This window comes from Aphis gossypii, chromosome 1 (assembly GCF_020184175.1).
Source record: "Aphis gossypii isolate Hap1 chromosome 1, ASM2018417v2, whole genome shotgun sequence".
In the NCBI taxonomy this organism is placed as follows: domain Eukaryota; kingdom Metazoa; phylum Arthropoda; class Insecta; order Hemiptera; family Aphididae; genus Aphis; species Aphis gossypii.
In genome coordinates this window covers 3431491-3456352 of record NC_065530.1, presented here as the reverse complement: position 1 = coordinate 3456352, position 24862 = coordinate 3431491, and the positions used below count along the sequence as shown (strand labels likewise).

General features: G+C 28.0%; 2 protein-coding genes across 2 annotated transcripts in view; both read left to right on the top strand.

Moving 5' to 3' along the window:
- LOC114128309 (tRNA dimethylallyltransferase) overlaps nucleotides 1-7527 on the top strand; it is a 91962-nt gene extending 84435 nt beyond the window's left edge. Inside the window, exons 5-8 of the mRNA XM_027992789.2 lie at nucleotides 2509-2621; nucleotides 4428-4641; nucleotides 5781-5985; nucleotides 6976-7527. Of these exons, the coding sequence (XP_027848590.2) occupies nucleotides 2509-2621; nucleotides 4428-4641; nucleotides 5781-5985; nucleotides 6976-7103 (660 nt within the window). The 3' untranslated portion in view covers nucleotides 7104-7527. The remainder of the gene's footprint in view (nucleotides 1-2508; nucleotides 2622-4427; nucleotides 4642-5780; nucleotides 5986-6975) is intronic.
- Nucleotides 7528-16453: 8926 nt separating this feature from the next.
- LOC114128307 (uncharacterized) overlaps nucleotides 16454-24862 on the top strand; it is a 104839-nt gene continuing 96430 nt past the window's right edge. The window contains exons 1-8 of the mRNA XM_050197334.1: nucleotides 16454-16631; nucleotides 16714-16778; nucleotides 17592-17652; nucleotides 18698-18846; nucleotides 23967-24137; nucleotides 24195-24328; nucleotides 24395-24559; nucleotides 24650-24806. Coding sequence (XP_050053291.1) covers nucleotides 16733-16778; nucleotides 17592-17652; nucleotides 18698-18846; nucleotides 23967-24137; nucleotides 24195-24328; nucleotides 24395-24559; nucleotides 24650-24806 — 883 coding nt within the window. The 5' untranslated portion in view covers nucleotides 16454-16631; nucleotides 16714-16732. The remainder of the gene's footprint in view (nucleotides 16632-16713; nucleotides 16779-17591; nucleotides 17653-18697; nucleotides 18847-23966; nucleotides 24138-24194; nucleotides 24329-24394; nucleotides 24560-24649; nucleotides 24807-24862) is intronic.

Below are 24862 nucleotides of genomic sequence, written 5' to 3'. Positions count from 1 at the left end.
ACGCAAAATGTGTGACGTGATGTATGAGACTTGTAACTTAAAATGAAAAATGAGAAAAAACCTTACCGAAAATTAACCAAATTTTAGTTTTATATAAATATTGAGTTGTGTGGTGAAAAGTCGTCGCATCGCTATGTCGGTTCTGCAGCGTTAGAGTTTTAATAAAAAAAAATACGTGATGCTTCATCTTAGCCCTCGGCACCGTGGTTGCGGTGGTACAGGGATTGTAGACCTGGATCACGTTTTCTGCCATAGTCGTTTCTCGTGATCGAACTGCGTCAAGGAGGAGGAGGTTTTTTATTCCCCGGCATTATTTTTTTAAAGCTCCGACATGGATGAACTTTCTAACCAAAAATCCCGTATTTAAAGATACATGCATTCTTGAAATCATATAAAAATGACAACGGTATATCCGTATGTACTGCGGGTTTACCACTTTGTTTTTCCACCGTTTAAAATGTAAACTAAACGAAATTCATGTCTTGCAGTTTTACAGCAATGATAAAAAATTCGAGCTCCGCATACGTATCTACTTCTTCGTTTGTTTTTAATTTTTTTTTTCTATTTGACAAATCTCGGAATTCATTCTTTTTTTAATGATGTTTGTTTGTTATAGTAGTTTTATATTATTATTATTTTATGCACAGTTTTTGGTGGAAGGTTCCGCGAAGCGTTCTCCCCTGCAGCAACATGTGTGATTCATATTTAAATATTTTCCTTAGTGCGAGCCCTGCTGCCTGCGGTAACTGTATAGCTTTTAAAGTAATGATAATATTATGTAACTATGAATTGTCCAAGTAAAGTATTACATATAATATATATATATCATAATATTTAATAGAATCGGCTGTTTGTTTTTTATACTTTACTGGTTCCCACAATATCTATCTGAAATTACAATCACAAAGTTGCTGATTCAAAAGAAGGTTAATATACTTAATTTGTTTTATCGAATAATATTTTTGAAGGGATTGCTGTTTCAGCTTATGTGCAACGTAAAAACTGTGCGTAGTACACCCCTTTCCCCTTTCGAGTTTCTAGTATTTGTTTGGCGAATGACGTTTGGTATTAACTAATTTGGTTTTTAATACTCTGTACGGTCACCCTTCGGTTGTCGTCGTTTTAATAATATGACGAGCTTAGGGTAGTTAATGGTTCTAGCTGCTTAGGACTTGAAAAATACACCTTCGTCAAACGCTATTATAAATAATTTGAAAGTTTAAATGTGCGTAACTTAATGTGTTGCGTATATATACATTATACCTATTAAAAACGAACTGTGCCACTTTGATGTCTATTTCTGTTGATTACAACGTTAATTGTTATGCTTATATTGTATGTATACTTGCAGTATTATATATCTAATGACCGACTGGGTCGACAATCGTAATAAAAATTGATAAATGTTTACGTTAGTTTTACAACAACGATCGGTTAAATAAATAATCAATGGACTACATTTAAGAAAATATTTACTTAAGTATGTCTGCTAAAAATCAACTAAAAAAAATTTACAAAAAAAAAAAAAATATAATAACTCTCAAAGTACCTACTTGTTAAAAGTGCTAGTCAATGTTGGTATCTTATACACTAGCAAACAAGACTATGGATGAATATATAAATACGTCGATGTTTGTCAAATACGTTCAAACGTTATTTTAAAAGGTGGTGATTTACGTAGGTTTCATAGAAAAGAAAAAAAAATCACATTTAGGAAATGTATATGCTAAAATCGCTGTAAAGCTATTATAAAATATATAGATTATTAATAAATATGTTTAAAAACAACGGTTTGTCTACCGTTTCTTTTATCAACACAACTAGTGGACGTTTTCCTACATATTATTGCTATAATCGAATTTCGCATTGTAACGCACTTTTTGCAAAACAGTTTGACGTTGATTCATTACCTACAAAAAAAAAAATGATAATATACGAGTATATATATGTATTTACATTAATTCTGATAATATCCGACAAATTCGACGACCCAGCAATACTATAATACAGCTTTCCGATCCCATATATGTCGGATTACCAAGACTCTACTTTATGCTCTGCATGTTTATAATAATAATATATATATAGTGTAATTGTGGTGAAAGCACGTTGTCCGCTTTTCTGAAATATATAGGTACTCATATATATGTGTATATGAACGCGACGATACATATTTATAATAAACAGACGGTTAGCGTATTAACCGTGAAAGTATGTGCTCTAAATGAATAATTCAAACACGCCGGGCTTTTATAGTTGCCGGGGCAGTTAATCATTTACGGTGGTGGTGTGTGTGTAAAGAAAATATAATAACTGGTTCAATGACTCTCCGCCGCGGCCGGTCGGCGATAATAATAATTGTGCGAAAAGACGGACAAATCTCGTGTGTCTACTTACCTGCTATGTTATATTCGAAATGTCGTATTTTTTCTTTCCATATGATATTTTGTTCGGAAACGTGTTTTATTTTATTCGTCATTTTTATGTTTTATTATATTTTTTTTCCAGGACGTTTTGAACAAACGACTCGAAGAACGTACGGACGAGATGGTTGAACGGGGATTGATCGACGAGCTTTGCCAGTTTAAAAACGAACTTTCCAAAATCACTGGAACTGACAAGTAAGTCGTCTCGTTTCATTTATATTATATATACAATATACATATATGGACCAGCTTTATCATATAATATTTTCTTAAACGGTTAAGACAAATATTTCGAACCTGCAGTCATTTTTTTGAATTTTTATCGTGCGTCTTATATTGTACAAGGTCAAATTCATATACAATATCATATGATATATTCATATCAATCTTTATATTATCCTGCTCTTGTAATTTTTATAGTATTGCTAATTTATTAATATGTATCTATTTTTCATACAGTTCGAGAATCAGTTAATTTCCGGTTTTTTTTTATAAAGTACGTTTTTTTTTTTTAAAGAAGAAGAAAGCAAATTAGTTATCAGTATATCATAGCAAATTCGTTTGTTTTTTATATTACGTAATAGGTATAGAAACTAATAGTACATACTCCCAGCATTTTTCCTTTAACAACATATTTATTCAAATTCTGATTTTTGACATTTTTAATTACACATATTTAATGTCCATATTGTCATATACTTAGATTTCTATACCATTAAAGAAGTGTCTTCTACATTTTCCAAATGAAAACTAATCTTTTTTTACTGTTAACTGTTAAGTAGATTATTTTTCAAAATGTTGATGTATTTATCTAAATACAATCCAAATGAATAGATTTTGAGTTATTAAAGCGAATATACTTAAGATAATAGTACATAACAATTGTTTTATTAAAATATAGAAACTAAATTTTATCTTGTTTTTACTTTTATAGTTTGACTTTTAATTATTTAGATTGTCAATAGATAAATATCAATTACTATAATTTGTATACCACTAAAGCAACTATATACTCGTATCTTTCAAGCATTGTGGACCTATTATTATCATTAGTACATAAAGTTAAATAACTCAAAAACTTTTCGTTTTTCGAAGTAAATCGATTTATATTATGAAATATTTAACTATGTTGTACTGATAGTGTTGTATAATATGACGCGTTTGTCATTAGACTTAGTATAACTTGATCTACTTGTATATATTGAAACGAATTGTTTGGATTATAATATTCAAACTAACTGAACGTGTTCGACGAACGATTTATTACTTCCGGGCACATTAACTTCTATAGGATCGTTTGTATAAATTATAATTATTAAATGTTAAGTTTATGGTCATTATTATATTATATATACAATACAACTTGACTACCGTCGGTTTATGGACGAGCACTGGGGCGAGAGGGGTATTTCTAGTTATAACGATGTGAGTCTTATAAGTTATTAGTGTACATCTGTGAAGTTAGATTAGGTGGGATTGCATATCTAAGGAAGTCCGAAATGTAATCTCTGACCAAAAAAATACAACGATTGATATAAATATATAATATATATATACTCGTATGTGTATAGATACCCTTCGCTGGAGTATATATCCAGGTATGCGGATAAAAACCGTTTGAGGGCATACATTATACAAAGCGTTTATACACATTAAATAAATGCGATTTATAGGGTATACAGTACACATAATACCGCACGTTGTACGACTCACGACGTTATTATATTGTATATAGAGAGAGAACTTAGCAGTGTTCATAGAGTATATATATAAACGTATAATATTTTTTATACATTCGTATTCCGCTCGTGGCGCATAACCGGTTCGAGCGAATTTTTTCATTTTAAGTATTGTAAAATATGTTCTCGACGCATTATCAACGTGTACCTAATGAGTGTTAACACGATCGGGCGAGTTTTTTTTATACATTCGATATAATATAATATTTTGTATATAAGTACCTTAGGTTATTAATTGATTTTCGTATGTGTTGCATTTTAGCTTCGATTTGGACTTTACAAAAGGCGTGTTGCAGTGCATCGGTCTGAAACAGTTCCAGCAGTACTTGGAGTTGCCGGTCGACGATCGCGATACCGAGGTTGGCCGCAAGTGTCTGGAGGATGCGCTCATCGCCATGAAGTACATGACCAAAAAGTACGCCAGGCGGCAGATACGGTGGATTAACAACCGTTTTCTCAAACCTAACGACAAACAGGTGACGATTCAAATGTCTCTTTATAACAGCGTTCATCATAAAACCACTCCTTTATAGGATTTACAGGTGTTCAGTGATGAAGACGTGAACTTGTATATTTTGTAATATTAATAATAATTACTTTTAGTTCCTAGGTATAATATCTTTTTATTATATTGTTACGTAATGCACATTAACAAATACATAGATTATCTCAAAAAATATCAAAACGTAATAGTAACTTAACACTTTTAAATACAGTCAAGTCGCAATAACTCGAAGTTGAATAAAGGTAAAAAATCGTTTTGTCAAATTTTCGAGATTAACTAAAAAATAACACGAATTTATTAAAATTAAATCAAAACTTCAAGTATTATAAGAAAATATTTTTTTTTTTTTCAGTATTATAATTTACTTGTAGGTATATAAATTACGCTAAAAAGTGATATAATTAGTTTTAAAAATGTATTACATAACAATTTGTGATAAAAATAAATGTATACAGACGGTTATACAGTAATATTATCATTAAAACATTTGGTTATTAATATTTGTAATTTCAGCTATTAAATATCTTTATTTTTCTACTGTTTCGATTATAGAAGTACACCAACGACTTTGATAGACTCAACATATTTCCTAACTTGTTTAACTAACCCTAGTTATTAATTATGACAATACTCGGTTCGCCTTAATTATACTTGTAGTTTTTCTTTGGAAGTTAAAGTTTTCATCATTTTCGAAATTATGAAAACGTGATATATTATTTATACCTATGTCTTATATATAGTAGATTTATATTAGTAAACATTTATAATTTGGCTTATTACCCGCCGTGCATAATTTATTTAGTCCCGCCTCCATGACTAACCCAAAATCCATAGACGTGTATCATGTGTATATGTGATATACCTATTATATTAGCCACTGCCGAATAAATAGGCATATTAGCTATAGATAGCATTAAACATAACTTATTAAATAGATTTGCAATAAATTCTATCTGTAACTTAAAATAACAACATAATTATAAATACATTATCCTGTAGATATTGATTTGACTGAATAACTTGCGCGATGATATCGACAATAGAACTTTAAATGATATTCCTATGTATTGCTATAATATTAATAAAAACCTTGTTCTTTAAATTTTGTAGGCTGTCTCGGTGTACCGTCTGGACTGCACCGACCTCAACGAGTGGCAGCGACTGAGCGACCAAGCGGTGGATTTAGCACAGGTTGTGTTAGGTAGAAAACCTCGCGGTCAACACACGCTGGAGCCAATCGACATCAGTGACCAGAAAATCGTTTTGCCCGTGTATGGTGACTATTATTGCGAAGACTGTTCCAGACCATTTTCCAGTAAGTGTTGGACGCCACGAGTGTCAGTCCTGTGTGTGTCTACGAAAACTGAAAAGTGTGGGTAGGAGAGAGGCAATCTGAAAATATTTTGTTTTGTCGATAATAGTGTGATTGATAGTTATGTCGATGCTCTATAGTATATTATATATCTACGAAATAACTTTTCTCTGCGATTGTATGGGAGGGGAGTGTCTCACCTACAAGCATTGGTATAACTTAAACCTAAAATAAATATTTTCGTTTTTCAATCTCAGAACCGTTTTAAATCATGAATTATTAATTGTTTCTAAGTATTCGAATATAGTTTTGTAACTTTAAGAATTTGAAAAAAAAGAGGTGAACGAAGGAGTGTACTAGATAGATAAAATGAAGTCGAGACAACACCTTGTGTGTATAACTACAACCGATATAATATGTATAAGTATTAAATATGATATTTATAGTCTTAAAACATGATCTCGACTATAAATAAACTAAATTATATAGTTTAATATGTATGAATAGGTGTATGAATAAATTAAACGAGTTTGTTAAACTCTAGTTGAAATTAGTAAAACCGTCTTACCGTAAATACCTATACCGCTTTTAAAGTTGTACCTACTTATACTGTAAAATTGTATAATAAAATATTATATATATTAAAAAAAAAATGTGTGTTAAATGAGCAGTTTGAAGAATTATTCAGTTTGTGAGTTAAACAAAAACTTGTTTGCTTGTTTGATTATAAACATTTTTTCCCAAAATTTGTGTTGTTTTTTTTCTTTTTTTAGAGTTTTTAAGGATACATCGTACATTTTGCTCCAATATCATAGTAATAAAATAATAGTTATACTTGATATAATTTTTAATCACCCCTTTCAATTTGTTTTATGAATGTTGCATTAGATATTAAAATTACTTTAATAATTATTAGCCTATAGTATACTTGTAAATGATTGTTATATATATTTTTGTTTTCTTCATGATTAATTTGTTTTGTTTTTATTGTAGATGACATACAGTATAACATCCATATGGGTTCAAAGAAACATGTTAAAGTGATGATGAAACGTAAACGAAAACTTCAGGATACAAATTTACACAATGAGAAAAAATTGTACACTCATAGTAAAACATAAGTTAATTAAATTAAATTGTTACCCATTAGTTGTATTGTGATTACATTATAATTTAATAATTTAATATGTAGATTTTTAAATACATTGAGGTAATTCAAAGGACTGAAAAATTGTATGATTTTTAGGTTTTTGAGAAATGTTTAAACTATGTAAGCACAGGGTTGATGTTAAAATATTTGTTTTATAATGTTAATGCTTATGATCAAGACTGATTATAGATTTTATTTAAATAAACTAGCTGTTTTGTAATGTTTTACCTAATATTTAATGTTGTTATAGTTGTTATCATTATTTTACTAATGGATGAGTTATTAAATTCAGAGATTGTAAACATTACTAATTTGTTTAATGTTTCAAAATCTTTTTTAAGTATATTTTAAATGTAATAATGTAAAATAATATTATATAAGTGAGAAACCATTCACATACTGTTTTGATTCCTAAACGAGCATATTATGTATGTATTTCATAAGGTAACTGACTAATGAAGTATTAACTGTTATAGGCTAGTATGTTAATGACCAAATCAATAAAATTCTCCCTTAAAAATATGCTTTCACAGTGAATTTAACTCACTTGAGCATTTAATTTGTTTATCATTTTAAAATAATACATGTTGAAAATTGATCTTGTTAAGATAGAAAATACATTATAATTCAGAATTTATGCACTGTACAAATAACTGTTTTTGTTAAAAAAAAATTGAAAATGAAAATATCTTTCTAATTATCATATACAACTATAGTTTATAATTATATATTACGTCTTAACTAAAATTTTTTTACTAACATTAATCAAAATGGTATTTAAATTGTCAAAGTTTAAAGTATCAATGTTAAATCCAATCAACACAACTGTCAATAGTATATTTTTTATAACTTATTGATACTATAATTAGTGTAACATTATTTTTGAGTCATTATTTATTTATTATTTATTATAACACGTATGTATCGTATTTTGTAGCTTAATAAACAACAATCACCAGTCACCACCCATCAGTTACTTAACATTTTTAGTTTATAAAATATTGTAAAAAGTAAGTACTACCAACTGTACAGAAATTGATTTCTATTGATATCATGTTATGTCTCTAAACAGAGTTGGTTGGTACGTACATCAATAACTACCTAATGTTATGTTAAGTAAATCATTCATATTTTATATTCCAACCTACAATACAACACAATGACATAACACTTATCATGTTCAATATAAGTAGGTTATTAAAGTTTTAATAGGATCATAGTTCTTAGTCCCTAACTTATTAGTGGTTATGTAATGGTATTTTTGAATATTTTAATTTTTATAATTTTTATATGACAACCGATCAAAGTCAATAGTCATTGATGAATATTATGATTGTTTATTTGAATAACGAAAATGTATTTTATGTTTGTACTTTAAATATAGTCAGATTCACAATTATTCTCCAAAAAGTGTCAATTTATGGACTAATCAATTTCAATGATTTATTGTACGATTTGTGATTGGCTTTCGAACAAAATTTTAGGAACCACATCAACCTTAGGACAAATTTATTGAGAAGTTCAAGTGCCTTCAAATAATATTAAATTACTAGAGACTTTTCTAAAGCATTTTTTCTTTTTAGTTATGTATTAATATTTAATTGTAATATATATGTATGTATACATTATACATGTTTAAGATAAGATAAATTTTTTTCTTTAGTTGCATTCTTTATTTATTCTATTTATTGGTCATTTTTAATACTCATGATTATGATTTAAGAAAAAAACTAATCTTAGTCAACTTAAAAGCCAAATATCACTTCATTCATTAACCAATATAGTATCAATTAAATTTTTTTCATTCAATGACCTGATAACGATTATACATTTTTTTAATCAGTTTTTATATTTATTTTCATTGACCAATGACTTGAATTTTATTTTTTTAAACAACGGAATGATTATATAATTTTACAATTTCCGAAACACCAACGAAATATAATATGTCTGTCTCAAATGCGAATAGGACTTGTGCTTCGAATCTCTATTTAACTTGGCAGGTATTCAAAACATGTAAAGCATTCAATACATTTGTAAATATATTATTTCGAGAAAATAAAACTATTTAAGTTATTTAAAGTAGTACGGAATCATTTTAATTTTTTTAATTTTTTTAAACATATTATTATAGTTGACTGTCAACTACCTATCCATAATTAATTTACAGTTTAAAGTCATTTCTCCATTCTTAATTTAAAACATAACAAGTTTTATTATTATAAATAACAATAATGCCAAAAATCTTTTATGTATAATATAGACGCTACCGTCAAACGACTATTTTCTATAGACTATAACTAGTTGAATTTATATATATTTTTTGAAATCAGTTTATCGATGAATATCGAGTCCGCATGTCTGAATCCGAACCCGCTCACCGTTTCGTCCTAAACCAGTGGGATACATCACGATGATGGTGATAAGCTAACCGCCGACCCCCCGACTATAGGAAATCAAACATTATTTTTTATTGACGTTTTGTTATCGCGGCACAATTATTGGTCGGTGAGTTTTTTATTTCCTATGAATGTTTTATCGTGTTGCATTATCGATACACGCGTGATCAAACACAATCAAAATGCTCGACAAGTTAATTTTTTTATCGTTGCGTAATACCTACGTTTTTCCGTTATGGTCTCATTGACGTCATACCTCGACGTCCGCACATTGATAATCGGCCAACAATGCAATAATTATATTGTCGGTCGTTTTTACGATAACGATGACTAAAAATGGGAAGACATCTCTCTTGCTTATGTGTGTTCTTTGTCTTATAAACTTATAAACAGCTAATATACAAAATGGTAGGTTAAAAAGTTCGATGAACGTTATATTTGTAAACGGAGTTTAAGGAGTTCTGTAGTATAGGCAAATTTAAGCCACGTACAAGTGCACGTAGTAGTGTCAGATTTAGTACTGGTGCAAAGTACCAATGATTTTTAGAATTTATAAAATAATACATTTTTAAGATTATTAAACAATAATCTAGAAAAAACATTTTATATTTAAAATTAAAAATTTTAAGAAATTACCCACACTTATTTTAGACTGTTATGGACTCACAGATATTTGTATAATAAATGTATGAATGAAACTCTGTTTAAAGGACACACAATTTATGACTACTCATGACTCATGAGGTATCTAGTTTTTTTTTTTAAATCCAACTTTATTTTTTATTAAATAATGAAAAGAAATACATTTGTATCATATGCCTTAACACAGCAAAATGTAAATGTTATTGTATGGTGTATCTAAATTCTAAATGTATCATCAATGATATCGAGCAATATAGGTCTTTAATTGTTGACAGCCAATGTCCTTAACATAGGGCTTTCTGAAAAGTTACGTTTTGATTTTTTGAGTTCTCTTTGATTTATCATGTAGGATAATATGAAAAATCATTGTTCTAAAATGAGGTGATTAGACTGAAAATTGTACACAATAAAAATTCAGAGAAGTGCAAATAAAACATTTATCTTCAAAATAATTATAGTATACTAAAATTGACAGAAAATATTATTTATGACGGCGCTTTGTATATGCAATAATGATACAATAGATCCGAAATCATCTTTACTAATAAAGTGTAGAATAAACATTTAGGTATTCCTAGCCATTTAATATGGTTTTGATTTTAAAAAAATAGGAGTTACTCGTAAATTATAAATATAGATGTAATATTTACGAGTAAATTAAAAAAGTTATTAAACATTTTTAATCAAAAAAAAAAATTTGTGATTTTGTGAATTTCCTCAAAATCTTTAATTTAAGTTCTTATATTAAGATATCCTGAACATATATATATATATTTGATAATTTAACTAGTATTTTTTATTGACGTTTATATAATGGTACATTGAAAAAAAAATAGAAAATATAATATTACCTATGTTTATAATAAATTAATATCAACAATATTATCATTAAATTATGATTTTAATTACCTACTTAATTATAATATTTATTAATATTTTAATAATTAATGAACAGTTAATTAACTTATTCTATATTCAAGTTTTATATTATGCTTTATCAAAAATATTTTCTTACATACGTCAGCGTTAACTCATTCATCCCAGTGTTAAACAATTCGTTTTTATGAAAAGTTTAAAGGTATTTGTATGATTAGACGGCGTTATGGATAGGCAATTCAGGTACATCATGATTCCGTTTCTTTGATATTTTAATAATAATATGCTACGATGACGAATATGGTGGTGCAAAATTAAAATTCATTTACATTACGTTTGTCAATTGAATTCTGTCATGATATTGTAAAATTTTGAGTTAAAATAACATTGATGAATCATTTTTATTAACACATTTCAAGGTTTATCAAATGAAGTAAAAACAACTTATGGATAATTAAATGTACCACTAGAATCTTTTCTAAATTATATAAATGAATTAGATAATATTTTTACAGACACATTTTCTATACTTACTATAAAAGATAAAGTAGGATGGAAAATAAAAAAAATGTTAGATAACTTACCGCTTACACATCCATACCCAAAATTTAATCTTGAAAAGCCTTTTTGTACGGATAAGAATATTAATTCATGCTATCAAAAACTTAAATAAAGTTTATTATCAGCTCCTAGAAAATATAGATAATTGGGCATTCTTTCTCACTTATAGTAAATGTATTATGTATACATTAAATTTTGACTTACCTGTTAAACAATGTTTTGTATATTTTAAAAAATGTTTTACTATTTATATTTTACTGTTATGTTACAAAAAATAATAATGTTTTGACTTAAATGTGTTTTTGAATAATGTGAATTGTTATTATTATGTAACCTTTAAATTTGTACTATGATTTTTTAAAAACAATTAATTATCCAACATGGAGTAAAGTTAAAAATGAACATATTAAGTATCATAATTTTTTTATTTTTACTGGCCATACTGATATTTCCTCCGAAAACTTGGTGGACTGAATATCAGTCTATGTTTACTGTGTTATTTTACATCAGTGTTCTTTTTGATTATTCTATTCTGTGATATTATCTTCAGCTTCAGTCAATGTTTCTGGCTTTTACAAAAATACTTTTTAAGTCTGACAGTCGAAAACCAAATACGCTGTCAACGATGACTTGCGAGTCCAACGGTAATTAGTTGTCGATGTGAAAAAAGAGCAAAACTGGACATCAAAACTTTGAAAGCAGACACCGAGAAGAAAAGATCAGCGGTAATGGAGGCAAAAACTGCAGGTTGAGTGCAACCTCAATGGGCTGTATAAAATCAAAGATTATCAATAAACAAAATTTCCTTCATTATGCAAATCCAGTTTTATTTTTTATTTTATTTAAAAAAAATATATATAATAGTTAAATAATAAGAATTTTTCAAAAAAATTAACTGTGATAATGGTGATATTTGTCATAATATTGTATTGTAATTAATCCTGTGCGTTAATTAATATTAGGCTGCACTCAACCTGCAATTGTCTAGAGATCTACTCCTATAACTCAATAATAATCAATCTTGGCGAGAAACAGACGAGTGTGCTTCAGGCTAGTTAATATATTATTTGTAGTACGAAGAGCCAATTGTCTTCACGGAATAATCCAGTTTTATAAAATATTATTTATTCAGATCGATTAGGGTCCGTACTTCAGTGGTCACCGACGACAAAATATCAAATTTTTCTTCTATAATCCGCAATCGCATAGCACGCTCAGCTTCTCGTTTCTCTAGTGCAGCATTTGAGTTACGCACCCTACGGTTTTCGTCTTCAGATTCACGCAGCGATCCATGGAGTTTCCGGTTCTCTATCCGCATTATTCGCAGTCTCTCCATCAACCATTGATTTTCCTTTTCCGAAGTGCATAGCCTACTAATAAGCCAACTGTTTTCCTTCTCCATGTCCCTGTCCTCTGGCGTCTTTTGCTGAGCTGCTGCTTCTTTTGCCTCCATTGCCGCTGATCTTTGTCTCTCGATGTCTGTCTCCAAAGTTTTGATGTACTGTTTTGTTCTTTTTTTGCACATCGACAACGAATCACCGTTTAACTCGCAAATCGTCGCTGTCAGCGTGTTCGGATTTTCCCTATCAGGCCTAAAATTTTTTTGTAAAAGCCAGCAAACATATTTTTATGACGTGAATATTAGTTGAATTAAATTATTATATTTATTACATTTCATAAAACAAAAGTTGAAATCACAAACGAAAATGCGTTTCCAACGTCTATATATATGCATGTTGATTTTATTTTTATTTTTATTAAATAAACAACATGGAATATTTAGAATATAAGTAGATATACTATGTGTCAGTGTTATGATAATAATAATACGATAATACTGTAAAAAATATATAATACAAGTATCTAAAAAAAAAATTATTTTAATTTGACTGTTCTTGTGAATATTATTATTCTGTGCATTAATTAAAAATACAATATTATAATAAATATCAAACATAACCATTATCATAGTTAATATTTTTGAACATTTCTCATTATTTAACTATTATCTATAATATTATCCTATGTTTTTTGTTGGGTTAATTAATTAAAAAACTATTTGGCACTATATTAGAATTCATATTATTTATTTTTATAAATCAATTGAGGTGTTTATATAATTCATATATTTAACTTTACATAATTAAAAAAATTACGTTAGCATTAAAAGAAACGTTCAAATCAACTGGAGTATAATCAAAATTATTTTCTTGAATATCATCTTCTTTATCTGAGAACTCAATATAAAAACAAAACAATAATTTCGTCTTCTGTCTTCACTTAAATTGTCCATTTTTTTTTTCTAAAAATCGGCCCAAATTTATACACTTTAAGAAACTAACAATTTAAGGACAATATGTAAAATATAAATAGAACGAAGTATCTGCATAAAATCTTAATTTAATCAGTAATTTAATAATATATATTTTTTTTTATTATTTCCAAAAAATAATAAAATAAAATAAATATTTAATGAACTTAATATTTAACAAAAAGTTTTGTATATTATCATTGCGTAGACAGACTGAAAATAAGTTTTATATCAGTTTTATTATATTATACAATTTAGGTACCTCCGTCCTCAGTTATTGGATATTGTTATTAATTGTCAAACCATCGAATAAAAACAACCATAGTGTGATTTTATCAGACATTCGTTACGTTGCGCACATAACTAGTATTCTCGTATGTATTTTGTTTATTTTAATTAGTATAATATAATTAATAAAATAGAGTTAATGAAAACTGACAAACAAAAGAGTGAAAAAATAATTGTAGATATTAAGCCAGAAGTATATATGGACGTAATATACTTATTTTTATAATGTTGAACGGTGGCGTTGATCAAATAAAAAATGCCTAGCAAAAATATTTGTTTAAAATGGAAAAATGATTATAAGACATGGTACGTTGAAAACATTCATTTTTATTTTTATAATATATGTAAAATACAATTATAAAATAATATTTATATACTATCTACTTAGTATATAAAATAAATAAATTTGTTTTTGCAATATTCAATTTTTATTTTTGTATTACGATAATAATTATAAACAATGTATAACTAGGTATTGTAAGACAAAATATAACAGCAGTATAATGCAAGCGTGTGTCTGTTAAAGATATAAGAATTCGTCCTAGGAATATTATTTTATCAGTAATAAAATTAATAACCACATAATTAATTCTGATGTCACTCTATCTGATGTAACCGCAGTGCAAACAAGTTTTTAGGTACCTTGCTTGTAAAAAATGTGAAATTTCAATTTCTAAAAATCTGTGTCTGATGTTTATAATCATAAAGCATAATATAGATTTGACTAAAGACGAAATTGTTTTAGTATATTTGCAGTTTAATAATCACGCGTTTTTTTAATATAATATACACATGTGTACATGATATAACAAGTTAAGAACGATTTTGCGAACAACAAGTTAGAGCAAATCATTAATTTGGAAGTTATATTTTTCCGAAGGTGGCGTTTTACACAACGCTGTACTTAACAGCCGCGTCTATAACGAATTTTTCAATTTTTTTTATTTTATATATTTTAACGAATTATGAATGATTGTGAAATCATAACATGATTAACAGCTGTGACCGGGACTGGCGTAGTTGTAAGAGGTGGCTACTTTTTTTATTTTACTGGTAGGTTAAGATTAGATAACAAGCTTAATTATTTTGTTAAAATTCAAAAACATTTTCGCTGATATTTGATTTTTTATGTAAATGTATTAATGTTTTACTAATTACTAAAGTATCCAGCAACTCTACTTTTTTTTTACTTCTTATTGAAACTAGCACCATTCATATCAATCGTTTGTAATTTTTTTACTTGTTTGTACATCGAATAACTTGTTCCTAACTCGATTATACCTAATTGAAAATAGTTTTAATGAATTTAATTAATTTAATTAATTTAATGAATACAAGTTGGTTTTATTAATTAATATTCAAAGTACACACAAAAAAAAAAGTTTCAATTTTTAGCTTTGGTGTTAGTTTCTAATAAAAAAATGAATATGTAATACACATTTTTTTGAGAACAAAAAACTGAAAATTTTAATATTGTATTATTAAAAATATTCACAAATAATAATAAAATGATTAAGGAAAGTTTGGAATTTTCACTAAATTAATTTATAATTTGAATAAATAATTTATTAAATTGTTCGTTAACTCTTGATTAGGTATGTTGTAGTACGTACCGTAATTCCCAACGTTTAGCTGTACCTTAATAGTTTAATAGATTCTTGACAAAACTTTGTCTGCAAAAATGAATACATTTTACATCAATCCTACTACCTAATATAATAATATGGGGTGTTAGTTTGGTTTTGAATGTTTATGTAATTTATTCACTTACTTAAGTATACATTAAAAGTTACAACATATTTTATAAACCGTTTTTCATTTGCTTAATCTTAAAAACATATAGTTCTTCCTTTTAGTTGTATTAAGTGTACAAAAGTGTAGGTGTCTGTAGTACTCGAAGTCTCTGGTATATATGAATATGCTTTGCTAAAGTTTCCGCACGTGTAGCGTCTTAGTTCCTCTTCTCTCTCCCAATTCTGAGGTTGACCAGTGCCGATAATCATATTCAGTGAAACGGCCCATTATGGTTGAGGATTATTATTATATTATAATATGTAGATAGGTCGATGCCGGTTTAAACAACTGGTCGTATTTTATGTTGTTTGTTTTTCAATAGTTTACTAAACCTTGAGTGTTCAACTACTATCGCTTATTATAAAATATATTTGAATAGCTTCCAAATTTTTGCACAACCAACATCAAATACTTATTAGTATCATACAGTAAATTTGAACACTCAATGTTGTATGTTCAATGTTGTTAAGTCATATTAGTATTATCGTTTGCCTCTTAGATATTTCTGTCTTATGAAGTTAAAAAATAATTATTTTTTTTAGATATTTTCATTGTTTATTATATAAAAACTATATTAAATTTACTAAATCATTATGTTTATTGATTAATGATAAAACATTGTTTAATAGTAAGTGACATTCATTTAATATAAACCATGTACCATAATAATTGTTAGTTAATATTTAAAATTATTATTACTATGATTTTAGCTCTTGCTCTTCTTTAGCTATGAAGGTGACATATGCCTGGTGGACATATTTATATTTAGTTTTCGGTAAGTAATATTATTTTCATATATTATAACAATAAATATATGTAAACGCTAGAACACAATAACCTATCTATAATGAAAAGTATTAAATAATGCGCTACAATATATTCTTTAATACGCCCTAAAGACACGATAAATAGTAAAAATGAAAATCTATTCTGTTCGCAAATTAAAAAACTTCCACTTATAAATGAATACATTTATAAATTTTATAAAAAAAAAAACAACAAAAATTTTAATAACAAGATATTTTTTTTTAATATTACTTAAATGAAAAACAACTAATCAAATTTTTTTGGAAATAAGAATACAATTCAAGTACCTAATTATTATTTATTAATTAAATAATATTCTAAATTATTTCACGTGAGTTACACTAAATGACAAAGTATTTTGTCATATAATATAAAATTAAATTTATGAAAATATGACATAAAACTATAAAAGTTATGCAATTTAGCAAATTAGCTAAAAATGACACAAAAACTTAAAAAATAGCATTAAAAGCAAAAAATTCTTTAAATATGAAAGAATAGCAGAATATAAATTCATATTTAGAGTCTCTGATGCATAAAAAGAAATTACAGCTCACACTAATATTTTATCTATATCCAATAAAAATTACCAAATGCTATTATATCCGAGCTCTCTATCTACTATTAATAACTGAAATGACAAAGAAGCACTTGTTACTGCACAATATAAAATATTATGTAATGGAATTGAATAAAATAAATGTTGACTATGTTTGTATAACAATATAAATTCAATAATCATTGTTTAAGTATTAAATGTTTAATAATTTTTTTTTTTCAGAAACTGGGATTTTATGTTACACAAAACAGGAAAAACTACAAAATGGATCATTTTGCTCAGAGTAGGTAACTTTTGAACAAATTAATATTACGTTAATCTAAATTTTTTAAATAGGAGTGGGGGATCCTTTATAGTTCCAAAGTCTTAATATACCTCGTCAAAAAATACATGAGCATATTTATGCATTATAATCATTAGATAAACTTAATATTAAATAAAATATCTAGTGACTTTCTTAATTCTACATGGATTTTTTACCATACTTATGGAAAAAAATCTTTAGATGAAGTCAATTCAAAATTTAGAAGGATTAAACCCCATTTTATTTTACTTTTTATTGTGTAAAAATAATTTTATAAACTAAATTAAAAATTGTACCTACTAACTATAAATAGTTTCTACTTCAGTAACATAATATTTCATTCAATATTTTTTTAATAGCATTTTTTTCATTTTAAAGAAAAAAAATATACAAATGTTTTATAATAAATTGTGCATTTTATGTGATTTACAATATCTATTCCTTTCGCCGTGAGCACATAGTCACTCACAGTTTAATAATTATTCGATAGCCGTAAGCTATTTAAATTTATATTTAATTGTTTAACGTAATAAAGTAACTGTCTATATTATAATTTAAACATCAAGTGTTTTAATCTAAAAACAGTTACCCTTCTAACCACCAACTCAAGCTCAACCCAGGAACGTACTAGGTACGTCGTTTAAATAATTAAGTGGTAACGGTCGCAGTGTCCTGCACAGCGATCTCTACACAAATAACTGATAAATTATAATAATAATTATTTTTTTAAATTAAATTGACATAAATCATTATTGATTAGGGATATTAATATCATATTATTTATGCTGCATTGGACATATTTAATTAGCTACTACTGTTGATGTGTAAGTCACAGGTTCTTCTAATATTTGATTGTTAAAAAAAAAATAATAATCCGTTTATATAATATGCTGTTTTGTATGCAAACCTTTACTAGCTATATAATAAAATAAAATACTCGTATATTGTAATTTATCATTGATAATAATTGTAGAACTAAATAATATTAAATAATTATTTGTTTCATATTTTAATGAAATTACAGAACCTCTGAGGATTCTTTTAGTTGTTCAAATGGACAGTGTATCATATGGTCATCAGTTTGCGACGGTCGAGAGAATTGCGCAGATGGTTCTGACGAAAATAAAGAGTTGTGTGATCGAGAGGAGTTTGAAAAAATATATAATAAGAGAGGTATACAACAATATTTTTATAAAATTATTGTTATACAAAAAATAATTATTATATTCCATGAATTTGTATTTTATATTTTATAAGGACATATAAGTCTATAATCTATATATTTTATTTTAATATTTAACCTTCTTTACTACACTCAAATATTTTTTTTCTATTGTAAAAATTAAGATCAAAGATTAACAACATATTATTATTAGTCCATTGATATGCAATTGCGTACGTTTGTCCTGTATAGTACCACGAATATTTGTGTATGATTTCTTTAATGACCATTAGAAACAGGGTTAGGTTTAATGTTAGGAATTAGGGTTATGATCTCATACGAAAATGAATTCAACGTTTCCAATATACAATTTAATAGTATTATTTTAAATAGTATATTAATTGAATAAGTACTATTCAGTATTAATAACAATACTAATATTTTTAAATAAACATATTAAATTAACTTTTAATGTGTTAAGTAAAAATTATGCTTTTCTGTTAATTGCATTATTCAATCAGTTTTATTTGATAAATATATTAATAATGATAATTTAATTTTAAATTCTAATGATTAAAACTCGATAATAAGTCTCCTAAAAATTTTGACCTGAGAATAATAGTCATAGATACACTCACAGCTATCTTTATGAAACCTTATCAAAGATAAAGTCAATTATTTTAAATATTTTTATTATTTTACACATTTTTACTATTTTGAACAATGGTAGCGTTGTACTATTTTACCGCTTTTGGGTAAATAGAAAAAAAGTGATGAGCTAGTATGTTTACACTCTACAACCATATTAAAAATAAACCATGTAACTATTATCAACTATGGAAAACCATAAGCTTCATGCGAATATTGCTTATCGCGATAGGTAAAATTCTGAAATAGTTTATTGTTGTTGTTTTTATTTTAATTTAAATTTAAATTTTTGTGTTCAATTTCATTGGTATATATATATATATATATATATATATATACATATATATATATATATATATATACATATATATATATATATATATATATATAATACATATATATTTTTTTTAAAAATGCCCTAGAGCTTTATTATTTAAACGACCCAAAGGTCTTAATAAATATGTTTGACAATTATACAATATGTTTTACATACTAGATATAAATTATATATATATATTACACGTTGATGGAGTCACTTTCAATGAAGTGCCTCCTGCCTTAATCTAAAATCTTAAATTAACTCGTATAGTTTCAGACGCTTAAGACGTTTGATATGCTTGGAGTTATCTAATAGTTGAATGGCTAATGGATTGACATGGTGATCTAGCCTCGTCTCGTGTTTGTGAGTAAACCTTTGGATTTCGTCTGCTATAATTGTAGGCACTATCATATCACGGTGAATTGCGTTGTTTCTTTCGAACCGGTATAATGCTGCAGTGATGGTTCGAAGGGCAATGTTTTAACAGCGTTGTATTACATCGATGTTAGACTTCTTCTCACAACCCCACAATTGAATGCCATATATCCAGATCGGTTTTATAATTGCTACATACAGTAGACGTTTGTTTTCGATGGTTAAATCGGAGTGAGGTCCGATTAACCAATAAAGTTTTTGCATTTTTTCTTTAATCTGAATTTTTTTCTAACGGACGTGGTGTTTTCAGTTTAGACAAGAGTCAAGGTACATTTCAAGATACTTTGCTGAATCTTTTTGTGGGATTGGTGATTGATCTAGTACTATTTGGATATTTTTGGTTTTGCGTAACGTATAGTTAACGTGCACCGATTTATCGCCATTGATCTTAATTTTCCTACGTCTTTACCAGTCTAAGATATTGTCAATTGACCTCTGTAAGACATCAGTTGCAATGAGCTGACTATTACATGTTGACAAAATTGCCGTATCATCGGCAAATATAGCAAATGTTATGTTATCATCGTTTGGTATATCAGCCGTATAGACTAAGTACAGGATAGGTCCTAAAACACTACCTTGTGGTACTCCAGTTGATGTATATTTCCATTTGGTTATCGCTTCTTCGTGTATGACTCGAAATTGACGATCGGTCAAGTATGATTCAAGAAGTGCACACCAGGTATATGGCAGCTGATCACGCAGTTTGATGAGGAATCCTTTGTGCCAGACTTTGTCAAAAGCCTGGGCCACGTCAAGGAATACTCCACAGCAGTACTTTTTTTCTTCAAGAGCTTTACTAATTACATTAGTAACTCGAAGTGTTTGATCGATTGTTGAATGTTTGTTGTGAAATCCAAACTGATGTTTTGGTATAAGATTTTTTCCCTCTATAATCAGTTTTAGGCGTTTAAGCAGAAATTTCTCAAAAATTTAGATAAACTTGGGAGGAGTGATATCGGTCAGTATGATGTGACATTTTCAGGTGGTTTTCCAGGTTTGAGCAACATGATATCTTGTGCCCGTTTCCATTGTTCTGGAATGTATTCCGTACGCAAAATAGCGTTGTATATGTGTGTAAGATGAATGATAACCTTCTTTGAAGTTCTTTCTGTATTTTTGGACTAATTTCATCATAGCCTAGTGATTTTTTTGGGTTTAAGTTGTTATCTATTTCTTTAGCAATTTCCAACAGTGAGAAATATTTGATTTTTTCACGTGCTGCTTTAAGTGGTTGGCATTGAAAAATGTCGAGCTCAGAGTCAATAGTGTTTGGCATAAATACATGTTCAAGATGCCGAGTGTATATTTCAGCTTTTTCTTGTTCGCTGAGTGCCCAGATGCCGTCTCCCTTGCTGAGGGGGGGGGTATCTGTCTTGGGGCCTCTTCATAAGTCTTGTGGCTTTCCATAATGAATAATCGGTATTATCCGTCTCAGTGAGACCACTCAAGTATGTTTTGAACGTTTCATTTTTCATTTCTTTGATTTTTCTATGAAGAATTTTGCTAATTCGGTTCCATTCCGTTTTATCCTTCGGGTTTCGTGTACTATGCCATGTTCGTCTCGCTCGACGTTTATGTCGGACTAGTTTTCTTATTTCTAGTGGGTAAGTTAACTTATAATTACTATTGATAGCTACCGGAGTTGCTATTTACGTCTCACTAACAATGTCATCGGTTATTTTTTTAATGCAATTTTAATATCTGCTATTGTTCTTAATCGAGTTGAAAGTATTATGTTTTCTTCAAGGGTATTTCTGAATAGGTCCCAATTTGTTTTTTGTTTGTTATAGACATTTTTTTTTGTTTCACTATCACATCAAAGCTTAGAAAGAGAAGCACAGGAATGTGATCTGATGTAAGTTCTAGTAGTCCTTCAACTTCCGTATAGTTTGATGAAATTCCTTTCATTATGTAAAAGTAATAAGATCAGGTAATTTATTTGGGTCAGTCGGCCAGTATGTTGGTTTTCTTGTTGAAATTAATTGTGCTTCAATTGTATTCGCTGCTTTGAACAATTCCCGCCCTTTGGTGGTAATCAATCTCGATCCCCTAAAGTGTGTTTTGTATTATAATCTCCTCCAGCAATGAATCTACTACCGAGTGTCTGGAAGAATTCAATAAACTTTTTGTCTTCTACTTTATGTCTGGGTGGACAACAAATAGCAGAGATGGTTAGATCGTTGTTGCCGTCATTAATATGGACACTAGTTGCCTGTAAATGTTCTTGAGGATGTTTATCAAGTTCATAATGTTTAATTGTTTCTTTTATTATTACTACAGTTCCTCCATAAGCGCAATTGCTTGGATGTTCTGTTGTATATATTCGATAGCCACGTAATTTTAGAGTGGTCCACCTTGTGAAGTGGGTTTCTGAAATTAAAGCTATGTCAATTTTTTCGTCATTCATAAGATGTTCGAGTTCTTTTTTTCGTTGAACAAGCCCGTTAGCGTTCCATGTTATGATTCGAAGCGTTCTACTCATTTCTTTTTCTTTTATGCCTTGGTTTTCGGCTGGTTATTTTCATGCCTGTCCAATCTCTCATATAATTTTGTTAATGCTGCCATAACGTCAGATAGCGACGGTACAATTTTTTTTTGTTGTGTATGGGTTTGAGTCAGTGAGCCTTTTGATTTTCATTTGAAGAACTGGCCATCTGTGTAAATGAAACTTCTTGAGTGATTGGTTTAGCAAGCTTTTGTTGTATTCTTTGTACTGCTGTAGGTTTTTTTAGGGTGAGCTTTTTCTATTGCATTTTTATAAGTGATGCATCCTTTCCAATTAGCAGTATGTGTCCTTCACCACAGTTTGCGCATTTTGCCTTTGATTTCTTAGACTTATATAATATGTATTTAAATTTATATTTTTATACCTTAAGTCATCTAGTTATTGCAAATAAGTGTTAAAAAAAGAAAAACTTAAAAACAATTTTATGATAATAAAATATCTAAGTGTTGTTTAGTAATTTAAAATAGATGATAAAAATATTTTTTATTAATAGAATTCATAAAAATTAATTTGAATTTATTGATAATTGCGTAGTTTTGGTCTATATAAAAAATACCTTACATCGGTAATCGTTTTCTCATCATATTTTCTGAATTTAACAAAGAGAGTCGGGTTTTATGACGTGTTGCGCGTCGGATGCGATGACTTGATTATCGTTGGCCATCGATTTGACATTATCCTACTGATGACATTACACTAATTGTAGCACGTGTTGGAGGAATACTGAAGAGGAGTATCAAGCCAAAGTATGGATTTTGACTCCATAAGCAAACTTACGTTAGTTAGTTGGCTTTATACAGGTTAGGTTAGGTATTGCAAGTTAAAAAAAAAAGGTTAGGTTAAGTTAGTCATCACTGGAGAATACCGGTCGTACTATAGGAAACAGTAGGTAACAGAAAACACTAGGTGATCGTGGTCCGTAGACGACATATGGTTGGTCGTCCCACTGGTCCGTATATCCATCTGACACGGGCTTCGATCATTAGGTACTTCCACGCTCATTGACTAGCCCCAAAAGATAAAAAGAAATGGTGCCTAATTTTTAGGAAATGAACTCTAAACTCGATAGGAATCGTGTTATGCTTATATTGTATGAATTATAACGCACATTATTTATTACAAAAAAAATAAAATGGTTGATTATGTTTGATTTACATTCAAAGTTATGTTTTATCTTATATTTATTTAATTTATTATTAATTATTGACATCTTATATTAGAGTGTGGTAGAGTATATATTACTGACCATGCAGTATCGACCATCAATAGTAAGAAAGCAATTGTTGGAACAGCACCTTGGAATGTTGGAATATATCAATTAAACAAACATACTGCAATGTATACATTGATATGTGGAGGATCAATTATTGCTCCGAATCTAATCGTCTCTGGTAAAAACAATACAATGTATGTAAGATAAAACAAACATTTATCAAATTACATTTTAGTGGCTCATTGTTTTTGGCAAAAAAAATTATTATCCAAGGAAATATCTATAAATGGAGATTCATATAAAGTTGCTGTTGGAAAATATGATAAAAATTTCACTGTACTTGACAATGAATTTACTCAAATAATAAATGTAAATTATCATTTAAGAGTAGAAATTTATAATAGTTGTGAAATATTAATTAAAACAGTTTTACAGGTAGAAATTATTTACTTAAATGAAAATTACTCTGGGGCTTATGAATATGCTCATGATATAGCTATTATTGTGTTATCGAAAAGAGTTTCTTTTAGTAACGTTGTTGCCCCTGTTTGTATTGATTGGAATGGTAAATATAATGTATCAAATGGAGATAAAGGAAAGGTTGGTTTAAAATGACAATATTTATAAAAGAGTGATTAATATTATACATTTATCATATTAATATAATTTATCTGTTTTATACCTCAATAGGTTGTTGGTTGGGGAAAAATGGAAGATGGTACACGTATTCCCGTTTTATTAGAATCATCTTTACCATACATTGACCATAGAACTTGCCAAAATATGTATACAAAAGATTTTAAAGTATTAGTGACTTTTGATAAGTTTTGTGCTGGTTCAATATTGGGTAATAAAATATTTAATTCTTAATAGTTAGTATTCAATGTACATACATATATTTTA